General features: G+C 39.0%; 1 protein-coding gene across 1 annotated transcript; it reads left to right on the top strand.

The window, feature by feature from the left end:
• The first annotated feature begins 2060 nt into the window (after positions 1 to 2060).
• Positions 2061 to 6654, top strand: LOC145785952 (uncharacterized). The gene is made up of 4 exons (XM_082597646.1): positions 2061 to 2200; positions 4246 to 4409; positions 4819 to 4990; positions 6140 to 6654. Exons 1-4 carry the CDS (start codon positions 2155 to 2157, stop codon positions 6652 to 6654), a joined length of 897 nt encoding a protein of 298 aa, XP_082453772.1. The 5' UTR covers positions 2061 to 2154.
• The last annotated feature ends 5465 nt before the right edge of the window (positions 6655 to 12119 follow it).

The raw sequence follows: 12119 nt of genomic DNA, 5'->3' as shown, positions 1-12119 counted from the left end.
CTGACCAATGCATTCATAATAGAAACTGCAGTACAACACTGCATCTTGAGAAATCGTTTCGTATTTCAAGAGGGTCCAATTGAAGCATGTTTGGGCACCTCTGCGAAGCGGTCCAGTTTTTTGCCGACTTTTGACAGTGAAAGCCAATCGTTACACATATCTACTGCATTGGTAGCATCAGCATCTTTACTATTTCTGTCATCATTATGTTTTCAAGTGAATGCAGCTTAGTAGGTAAACAACCAAATCTGTATTCAAAGCAACTGCAAGATTTTATTATGATGTCTTCAAGACAGGTGGTCTTGATGCCCCCGCTTGGTGCTGTAGCGTCCACACTAGCAAAATTGACACTGCCCTCAACACCATCATCATCATTACGTTCCTTCCTCGTATTGAGGGTTGGATGCAATGCGCCATTGTTCTCGACCATGAGCTGTTCGTACAGCATATTCATAACTTAATTTTGTTCATTTAGTGATATTTGTTGTCCAAATCATTCTTGGTCTGCCTTTGTTTCTTTTACCGTTTATCTTCAACTTCTTATCAATGAGCCTCAACACCACCATGAGAATAATCACCAGTTTCTACTTTCAACTCCCACTGACTTTCTGCTGGTACTATCAGGCATTGCCCCCGCTAGACTGCGTACGAAAAATCACGTGCGTACAGTCTGGTTTTACAAGCTATGTCAAGGAATAACTTCATCCAGATTATTCTAAACGCACACTTCCAAAAACCCCATCGCTTGCAATCTCTACGCCCTTTTTTCCGCCATGCTGCAGCTATTTGCAACTCCAACTTCCAAATTTCCGAAGTTTGGAACAGTGAATGGAAAAAAGTCACGAGACCAGTTCAATTCACAGTCCTTCCTAATACCAATACATCACCTGGAGCATAACCACCTCGGAAGGAATGGGTGAAGCTCAATCGATTGCGAACTGGGGTGGACAGTTTCAATAGTAACATGTTTCAATGGGACCTCGCCGACTCATCATCTTGTGCATGTGGCTCAGATTTTCAGACTGCATACCACATTATCTACCGATGTCTTGTATACGGACCCCAGGATAGATATGTAAATGTAACAACGCTCGATAAACACACAATCCATTGACTGTTGCGCCTTGATTTACAACGTGACCTGCGGCGGCCTCAAACACAATAAGACGAAAAGAGGTATTTAAAGATTTAAAATTTTAAACAATAAATCAATAATCAAAATTGACGGGAAGCAAAGAATCCAATCTTCCACTTTCAGACATGCCTTCAGTGTTTTTCCAAAGGCAAGCCGCGTGCTCTTGAGCGGTGTCGAACTTGGACCCTTTCGAGGGTTGTTCGTGAGCTCTCACCACTTGTCTATGCAGTCGACAAACTCCTTGGGTGTGCAGCTGAGCAACGCATTTCAAGGATAACGTTCTATCCAAGGGGCCGTACTAAATACAACGACCCAGACAGCAAAATCCGTCTGCAGACGTTGAATCAATGCAAAAATTGACTGATTTTGCTGTCTGGGAAGTTACAGGCAACAACAAACAAAAACCCCCTGTGTGACAATCTGCGTCTGTAGTTCAAAATTACTACAAGGCTGTGAGCCTGCGACCCTATCGCGACTAGACTCTCTAATATGAGGATAAAGATACTTAGAATCAATCAATTCAAGCCTTTAAAGTAAACAGACAATACTGACACACGCAACACGTTCTGTACCTTTTATTGGTAATTGGTAAGATAACGTTAGTCGAGCTCAGGATTGCTATCAAGAGAAAAATCACCAGAAGAATATCGTGACGCGATACCTGTCATAGAATGTATAGCTGTAGTCGATTAAGAAAGAATGAAAGCAACACTGTTTCAGTCTTTTGAACCCCATCTGAATAAACACGATAATGTGAACCATACAAGATTTAAATGTTTTTATATTTTGTCATGTCACAGTGGTGCGCACGTCTAAGTTTTTTGCTCACTTCTTGCATGCAGATCACTAATGTCACCTTTTTAGACTGTCATAGTGTCATATTATATTGAAATATTGATGTACTGATGATATCTTTTGTTTGCAAGCATTTCATTTGTGCGTAATTTGTATCTAGCCTCAATGCGAGTCAAACCATCAATGTTAATTTGTTTTATGTTTTTAGCATCACCAAAGATGACATGCAGGAGTGGCAAGAATCATTTGATTCATTACTAAACAGTCATGGTTAGTATTTTATCACCTGCTGTACTTATAAATCCATTAAATTGGCTCAATTTATTGATCGAGATAAAAATAGCTTTAAATTTCTCGGTTAAACTGTTTTACAAGTAATAGGAATTAGTTAATTGATATATATAACTGGAACATCATTGTACATCGAGGGCTGTATCAGCTATGATATCTACAGAGATATATTTTTAGGCAAATCATGTATGTTTGGCCTTAAAGTAACCAACAAAAGGCTTCGTTTTATTTAAGTTCCTAGGAGGGCGCCTGGTCTCTCTAACACATGGCATCAAAACTCCACTGTTTGTTGTAGCCTTGGAGAGGATTCTCTGCTATTTCAATGAAGTTGCTCCCATCACAAGCAAGGCTTTCCAGAGTCTTTTTATTTCAACTAAGTGTTGCAGAAACACATCGCATTTAAACGACGCAGTTGAATGTTGCTTACTGGCGACCTGACAACGTTAGGTTTTATACCGTCACGTGACTGTCGCCAGTTGGTTACTCTGACACGATGAATAGAACGTGGAATCTACCGTAGAAAACCATGTTAGCAGAAAGTTGGTTGCTTGAATCTGTAGGTTGGTCTCCTTGAATCTGTTGGTTGGTCTCCTTGAATCTGTTGGTTGGTCTCCTTGAATCTGTAGGTTGGTCTCCTTCAATCTGTAGGTTGGTCTCCTTCAATCTGTAGGTTGGTTTCCTTGAATCTGTAAGTTGGTCTCCTTGAATCTGTTGGTTGGTCTCCTTGAATCTGTACGTTGGTCTCCTTGAATCTGTTGGTTGGTCTCCTTCAATCTGTTGCTTGGTCTCCTTGAATCTGTTGGTTGATCTCCTTGAATCTGTACGTTGGTCTCCTTCAATCTGTTGCTTGATCTCCTTGAATCTGATGGTTGGTCTCCTTGAATCTGTACGTTGGTCTTCAATCTGTTGGTTGGTCTCCTTCAATCTGTAGGATGGTCTCCTTGAATCTGTAGGTTGGTCTCCTTGAATCTGTAGGTTGTCCTTGAATCTGTAGGATGGTCTCCTTGAATCTGTAGGTTGGTCTCCTTGAATCTGTAGGTTGGTCTCTTTGAATCTGTAGGTTGGTCTCCTTGAATCTGTTGGTTAGTATCCTTGAATCTGTAGGTTGGTCTCCTTGAATCTGTAGGTTGGTCTCCTTGAATCTGTAGATTGGTCTCCTTGAATCAGTAGGTTGGTTTCTTTAAATCTGTAAGTTGGTCTCCTTGAATCTTTTGGTTAGTCTCCTTGAATCTGTTCAAGGTTTCCGTGTCACTCGGTTGTGCGAGCAAAGATTCAACAACTTCTAGCTAAGATTCCCCTAATTTCATTCTTCTTAGCATGCTTTCGAGTAACACATCTTTAAGACAACATCAGTAAGTTGGGTGAAGTGACTTACAGCCAACAACAGTTTAACAGGAACGCAAACGTCACACCGCTGCTATTGACGGTCGGGGGTGAAAGTATGGCTCAGAGCGTCCGCAAGCAGGCCTATGTGAAACTTGTAGTAGATCCTTCACTTCACTCGAGGCTTCGGTTTGAAGATGAAAGTGTTTCATTCATTCGTTTTTCTTACTCTGCTGCATAGCCGAGTAGTGAGAGCCTTGATTTGACGTTCGAAAGGCCGCTGGTTCAACACCGCTCAAGAGCATGTGGCTGTGCCTTTGGAAAGACACTTAAAAGCACGCCGTCGAATGCGGAGTGGCGCCCCTTCGATTATAGCCCTTGATTTCTCTCATGTATGAACAGTACACTGCTCTACAGAGAAATGCCTACGGCCCTTCTTAGGGCTATGGCCTGCTCAACTGAACAACACCGTAATTACAAGCGAACTATGGACGACTTATTTATAGTTCGTTTATTCGTTTGCACTAGGTCCACTGCTAACAAAATACTAAAATAATTCTAAACTATCGAAACAAAAAACGTCAAATGCTAAAATAAACCAACGAAATATTAGTTTAATAAATTAGCTTTACTACTGGCAGACGTTTCCATGTTTTAGGCTTTCCAAATTCCTAGGCGCAACATTTTTCGTTTACTTTCAGCCGGGCGTTATGTCTTCAAGTTATTCTTAGAATCTGAAATTGCCGACGAAAACTTGAAATTCTGGCTTGCCTGTGAAGACTTGAAGACTTCAAAATCGAAAAGACTCAAACATAGAGTCCAAGACATTTACGACACTTACATTGATGTTTACTCTCCGAACGAGGTAACTCATTAATTGAAATTACATATCAAGCCTGTTTGCGGCGTACCGTACATTTAGTTTTCCCAGATAGTAAAAGTTGCCATTTTCACACTATTTGCCAGACATTAAAACTATGTGAAATGACAACTTTTTCTGGCTGCGTATGGACTTAAACTTGCAAAACCAAACCAGCACTACATTCGACAATAGCCTACTGCTCACAAGAGAATGACGACAAAGTTGCTCTTTTTTTAAAATATCTAGCATGACTATCACAAATGGCATTGTTCTGTACACATAGGTTTGAGTATGGTATAAACTAATTCCAATGCTTTTATAAAAGATTTGGTTTTAGTTTTCAGTTGGTGGTCTAAAATGAAAGCTGACTTGAAAAGAAATGCAATCTTATTGGAATGTTTATTTTTATCAGATTAACATAGACTACAAGATGAGGGAAGACATTGTAGAGCAATTGAAATACAAGAAAGATGTTTCAGTGTTCACGGAAGCCCAGCATCAAGTATACACCCTAATGCACAGGGACTCCTATCCTAGATTCCTCTCTTCTCAATTTGCAGCAGAGTTAATCAAAACATTGCACGGTGAGTTGGATTTTGTGATATTTTTACTTCGGCTATTCTACTGCATAAAGCAGCTGTTTCTGCAGGTGTCAAGTCGAAAAATTTGTTACTTAATAACTTGTGAGTGAGGGGTGTGCGCTTGAGCAACTCATTCAATGACTGCTCTTCATTCAGTGGCACCTAATGGAAGGAATAGCTCACAAAAAACAACACTTCAACACCTATCGGAATCTTTACTTTATCAACCTTGGTAGCCGGGTCTGCGTCAGTGGTTCAAAGCCTCTACAAGTATGCGAAACTGCCGGAATTAAGCTCTCAAAGAAGCTTTCTCAGTCCGGAGGATAAAGATTCCCACATTCAATCAAAATTGATCAAGATTGATTGATAGCGATAATCGTTTATGTTCAGACTGCAAAGTCTTTTTGAAAGTTTGATTCTGACAACTTGATTGATTGATTGAATTTTTATCCTCGGACTGGGAAAGCTTTTTGAAGAGCTTAATCCTGGCAGTTTCGCATACTTGTAGAGGCTTTGAATCACTGACGCAGGCCCGGTCACCGAGATTGACAGAGTGAAGTTTCCGATTGTTGAAGTGTTGTTGGCAGGGAATTATTCCATCCATCAGATGCCGCTGAACGGAGAGTAGTCCTTGACGTGCGTTGCTCAAGCGTACACCCCTAGAGTCGAAACAGCGCCGTTTGATCCTGAAGCTTCTTCGTTCCAGAAGGCACGCGCTAACCAACTGAGCTATGGGGACAGAGTTGAACCGGTACTGCTTTCTTTGGCCGTTTCTTTGTTTGTTGTCTTGTGCTGATCTATTTAACCTGTCGAGGCGGAGTAAAAAAATATATTATATCATAAGTAGGATAACTTCTTTAGTATTAGCCTACATACACTTGTTTCCTAGTTTTTGCAGTTGCGAACTTACAGTTTCGGACGTATTGCTTGCATGTGTTGTTTGTATAATCTTTATATGAATTTATAGACACACAGTAGATGTTGCGTGTAGCAAAGCCTAACGCATAATGCTATAGAGTTGGTTTATTAATTGTCTTCAAAGCTGATATTGCACTTGTAATGAGTAAGTGCTGTCGGCTCCGATACAGGTTAGCCTGTGTTGTTGCAGTAAAATTCAATCTTACATTATTAATTTTTAAATTTCTGTTCCAGAGAGAGAAGAAAAGACGAACAAAACATTAAAAAATTCCAAATCAGAAACCGTATCCAAGCCTCCTTCTGGAATCATATCCTGCTGCTACTGCAGACGACAGGAGAGTGAGCCGGATGTTGATGAATTGATGGAGGAACAAGGGTGCGGAACAGTTTCCGGAAATTCCACTAAAGTGGTCACAGATGATAACTGCGAGATGAATAAACCAACTTCTGGAGATCCAAGAACTTCAAAAACTGACTCAATTATTCACCAAGATGACTCCTCCAATGCCTCAACTCCGGATCATCCAGGAAGTGTGCCTCTTCATCCTCATTCTTCTCTTCATGCTTCATCAACTCTGAGTAAAGAAACTAATCGGATTTCAACTTCCGAAGACGTTGCATCCACCTCTAAAGCACCTAGCATTTCGGAACAAGCAGACGTTTTAAGGTTAGATAGCTTTTCAAACACAAGCCCGGACGTTGAAGCAACAAAAGAGAAAAAAAATGACGAGAAACAGGAGCAGGCTTAACAAAGTCAAGCAACCGCAGATTCTGAGTCCTGTTGCGGTGAATCTGCCATAGGTTCATCGCATTTGCAGAGATGTTGGCCCAATGTCAGTTAAATGTGTTTAAAAGCAGTGCTGAGCACTTACGGTGCAGTCAAGTTACGAGACACAGTCAAACTCTTCTTCAAAGCGACTGAAGTTGCAAGGTTCATGCAATTTCTTGAACCAAATAACAATTCCAGTTGAAAACGACTACAATCAATGATACGCTCGGAAAAGAATGATGAGGAGTTTTGAGTTTCAATATTTCCTTGCTACACTGCTGATTTTGAATAAAATGCTAATAAGAAACCGTTAAAGAAATTGCAATGCTGTCACCAGTGAACAAAAACGTTTTTTCGTTAGTGAACATTTTTAACTGAAAATAACGGTTAGAAAGTTCGGATAAATGGCAGTAAGTGGTCACTAAATGTCTATTCAGCTCTTCATCTCAAGTAAAAGACATACAATAGAAAAACTTGCCATTCCCATCGTGTTAAAATCAACAGTCTTGTATTGGAGATGGTTTGTAAAACAGTGATAAATATATTCTTCTGATTGCGCGAAAAAAAATCACTGTATTTTGTTTATTTATTCTATCAACACAATAACAGACAATCTGGGTTTTGGTTTGCACATTCAAAGCGACTCAAAGCTTCGGTTTTTCTTGAAACACTGCCGTCCATTGTCAACAATTTGTAACTTCAATCAACATAAATAGCCCGCTAGAAAAATCTGTCATTTTTGCATCGATTTTACGTCTATAGACGTTGAATCAATACACAAAGGATTGGTTTTAATAGCTGGGTGATCTTTCCCACAACTTCCTACCCGAAGATTTTGCAGTATCTTGTTCTATTCTTGCTTCATTCCTTTTGTTCTGATTATCAACGTTATTTATCCGTCAGCAAACGTCAAATTAACTCGTTCTGGACCAAGGTAGACAAAAAGTATCCATCCCGTTGTTGCACTATATTGCCAAATTGTTTAAGCAACTATGTAATTAATCTAGCCAAAAAATTTTTTTTCAAATTGATTTGACGCCTGCAGGTGTTGAATTGATGTGAAAAATAATAATTTGCTTGCTTGAATGCTCCATGGAAAACCTTTATTCTTACAATACTATACAAAACGGACATGTTTGCAATCTGGTAAAGCAACTCACATCATTCTGATGATATCAACCTACAGAAAGTTAGTAAAATGCTAACATCAACAAAGCAATGCGCATAATATCGTTTGTTTATTAAAGTTGTGATTTTCTGTCTCTAGTCGTCCTGTGACTTCAGCTTCGTCCCACCTGTCTCATATAACTTATTGATACTTTTGAATGCTCTCACTCAAAAAGTGCATCTTTTATTAGCTTGAATCAAGGTCTGCAGACAGATTGAAAATCAATGTAAAAAGGAACTGGCTTCCTGGGTGAGCATTCGCGCAATAAAGTCGTTTGCCTGCCCGGGTTGTTGCTGGCTAAATAAAAGACAACTGGACAAGCTACCGAACCAGCAAACCAACCGCTGTTTTATTTTGAAATTAAAACAAATGTGAAAAAAGACTAGTTTTCTGGCTGGTAAAACTCTGTGATTTGAAGAAAAGGCACAGAAAGGTTAACTTGCTGCTTGGGGGTGGGAGGAGGAGTGGAGGTGAACTCTCCACCCGAGTACGGTGTGACTCTCACAAGGAAATATCCAAATGCAACCAAAAGTGCATGCACGCTATAACTTGTTTTAACTGAAATTGAAACCGATTGTTATAACTGAAATAATTACACCATCGTTCTAGCTATATCCCTGCTTTTGACGCTGTTTTTATTACATCAACGGGATGTAGAAACAGTATTTCTGGTGCTTCGTCAACACTGTTCTGTTTTCACTTTCCTGATAGCAAAATCCATCATTTTTGATTTGCAAAATCAAATTTCATTATTTGATTTAACGTCTGCAGACGTTAAAACTGTAAAAATGACGGATTTTGCTGTCTGGATTTAGAATACTTTTACCCTACACCGTTTCGTAGTTTATGTGTAGCTTAAAGTCAACATTTATATCACTTCAATGTCGAAGTTGTCTATTTGCGTGAAATAAATTACATTTTCTCTTTAAAGTTTTTTATCGTTTATCAGTAAACAGTTTTCCAAAGTGAACACATCACTGTTACGCATGGATGATTTTAGTTTTTTTTTTTTTATATGTAATCGAAATTGAATACTAACAATTCATAGTTAACCGTGTTAGCGAAAGGCTACCATGCCTATAATTGGATTTGGTTTGTGTTGGAGATTATGAAAAATTTGGTGCTACCATAGCCTGAGGTCTACCGTTGCACTAACCATCCCTCGTGACTTAAATACTAAAATGGACTGGACTGGTTGTCAAACCCTAACAGGTTATCATGAACCCAAATCGTTTATTTTCTTTTTTTTATTAAAAGGCAGTTGAGGCGGCATATGGGGTTAGACCTCACAAGCACCAGATTTTTTTTGCTCAAGCATTTGTATTTTGTGTCGTTTCGCATCTTTGATATAAACATTTTTGCGTCGATGTTTAGGAGATGAGAAAAATTACGTAGACCTTGCTTAAATATTTCGAATCTAAACCAATGTAATATGCATGGCAGCGTACATTGTGTTTTTTACTTTTTTTAAAGGGCTGAAAACTTTTTTCAATTTTCCACACCCTAAATATTCACTTTGGCATGTTTCCCAGTCAAACAAAAGCTTTAAGTATTTATTGCTACATTTGATAGAGTACCTTGAGCATTGATAAATTAAACTTTTTTAAGAAAACTCCATGTTATTTCCTTTTAAAACTTTTAAATCGTATCTTCTTGGCAAAACTAAAGGCCTCCACTTCTGTTTTTCTGAATACTATAATATGGTCTTGGAGGGCAGACATTTTTCGGAACTTTCATTTATTATACTGCTATTGATTGTAACTTTTCCAATTTTAACAAAATGTACGAAAAAGTTTGTTAAATTTTTTGTTGAAAAGACAGCTAATTTTTTGTTTGGTTTAACTTTTTTACATTGGTTTAAGGCTCACGGATGTTGAATCAATGTAAAAAGACTATTTTTTCAGACTGAATTTCTTGGCATATTTTTGCAGGGATTTAACATTGGACGCCTGAAGACATTGGATTGATGTGAAAAGGGCGGATTTTTTGTTGTGAAATTGTTCGTTTTTAGGCAAAAATTTTAGGCTTCGCATATTGCCAGTGCATGCCACAAGCCCTGGTGATGTTTGAACAGACTCCTGGTTCACGAATTGCGCATTATGTTTTGATCGGTATGTTGTTTAGTAACGTTGTATCGATGTAACAAGTTCTGTTTTTATCGCAGAATACATTTTTGTCAAGAAACCAAGAAGTCTCATCTCCTGTTTCTTTCAATAGCCCTGTTAACAAATCAGTTCTATTTTACGTTCGTTCAATGTCTGCAGACGTTGCCTAGCTGAGGAATTAGCTTTAACATCCACCTCCATTTTTACAGTTGTTTACAGCCAACGTTAGAACATAAGTTTCCTGTGTTAGGTTGAAAAAAAATGTGGTTTCTTGTTTGCGTGAACAGTGGCCTGCAAATTCATTGTGGTTTTCTTTTGTATCATGATACGTGTGAGGAAATTAATGTTAAAGAGCCTGTACACCTGGGTGATCAACCGATATGTTTCAAGAGATGCATATGGCACATGACATACTCAAAGATTTTTTTCATCACTGCAATGGCTGGAGTCGTGCTTCATTCCACTCATCACTGACAGCAAATCAACCGTTTTTATGTTGATTTGCTGTCTGGGAAAGTAGATGTTGTGTCATTGTCACACATTTTTGCCTGACACCTGCCAAACTCACTGTACCAGATCGAAATAAAAACATCTATTTTTCACCCCTCACAGGCGCGTGCTGTCTCAACTTTTACAGTTTTCTACCGTGTTTAAATTTAAAGTTATGTTTGGTTGAATTAACGTAAAATAACGTTTTCTGGTCTCAAAACCAGTTGACGCCAATATGGACCCAAATGCGCTAAACAAGTTGTGACCTGCTTGAATTGAATTAATCGCCTACTTAACAAATCAACCCGTTTTACGTCTGCAAACGTTAAATCAATGTAAAGAAGTATGATTTGCCAGCTTGTTGGTTCTAAACTAATCTTGAAGGTTCTAAACAAAAATGGGATCGACGGAACTTACCGCCATCTTCAAATGAAGCTAGTCTGCGCATTTTTGTTTTCCTTTTCATTGTAGAAAAGAATCACCCTGGACATTGTATGGGCTTTTCAGTTCCCAAGGGGGAAGGTCCCTCTGCTGATCTAACAAATCTATCACGAGTTGCATTGATTCAACATTATGTCTCTAGTTCATTTTGTAATTTTTTTCTTATTAGTTATTATACATTGCATTACCCCACCAATGTCTGGCATCGTTTTTGCCATCGTGGTTTTTGTTATTTTTGATGTTGATACGACGTATAGTTACGTAGCTTGCCGGGATGTTGTACGTGCAAACACCTCTAACATATCCCAGCTAGAGCATCAATTTTTTTCATATCGATTCATCACCTACAGACGTTGGGTTGATGTAAAAAAAACTGATTTCTGGCCGGGATTTCTGTGTAAATCGTGTCAACTTTTATTGTAAAGCTTTGACAAATAAATTTATTGTCCTATCGCTTTCACAGCAATTGTTTATAACGTCGTCAAACCACTCCGCAAGAAGAAGCAAAGCTCAGCAAGAGCTTCAACTCAGCAAATAAATTTCAGATACTGTCAAGTCAGCAAATGGGATTTACTTGCTCAGTTCAGACTTGCTTGGTCATCGCTTACTAAACTGAATTTTCTGACTTGTGACATGCCAAATTTCGGTTTGGTTGGTTTTGAATCTTTATCCTCAGCTGACAAAGCCTTGACAGGTTATTCCTGGTAGTTTCGCATACTTGTAGAGGCTCTTGATGCAGGACCGGTTACCGAGATTGGCATAGTGAAGTTTTCTGATTGTTGAAGTGTTGTTGCCGGGGAATTACGCCATTTACTAGGTGCTGCTGAATGGACAGCAGTCCTAAAATGCGTTGCTCAAGCGCACACCCCGAAAGTCGAACCAGCGCCGCGTGATCTTGAGCCAGGGGCGTAACCACTGAGCTAACGGCTTTTTCAATTGTTACTTAATTGCTCAATTTCATTATTTGCCAGCATCAGCCACTTGCTGAAATGTTGCTAGCTCAGTTGTCACTTGCTCAACTACCATTTGCTCGGCTCTGGTGCTGGTAGATCTGAGATCGATTCCAGGTCGGGTCAAACCGAAGACTTTAAAAACGGTACCGATTGTGTTCTATCCTGCATAGCGCAGTGAGAATAAGTCGGGTAATAATGTGATAACATCGTAAACCTGATATAAATTAAAAATGAGCCCTGTCGTTAAAAGACCTTAGCTGTTGTAGAGCGACAATAAATAAAACCATAA

Source organism: Aplidium turbinatum, chromosome 16, assembly GCF_918807975.1.
Source record: "Aplidium turbinatum chromosome 16, kaAplTurb1.1, whole genome shotgun sequence".
NCBI classification, from domain to species: Eukaryota; Metazoa; Chordata; class Ascidiacea; order Aplousobranchia; family Polyclinidae; genus Aplidium; species Aplidium turbinatum.
Note: the sequence above shows the minus strand (reverse complement) of the source record. Positions and strands in the feature narration are given on the sequence as shown.

Bases quoted from the DNA above. Each gene is read 5' to 3' on its own strand.
- LOC145785952 (XM_082597646.1), top strand. From the start codon at position 2,155: ATGCAGGAGTGGCAAGAATCATTTGATTCATTACTAAACAGTCATG. The intron at 4,410-4,818 runs GTAACTCATTAA...TATTTTTATCAG, and splicing joins ATGTTTACTCTCCGAACGAG to ATTAACATAGACTACAAGAT. The intron at 4,991-6,139 runs GTGAGTTGGATT...TTTCTGTTCCAG, and splicing joins GTTAATCAAAACATTGCACG to AGAGAGAAGAAAAGACGAAC.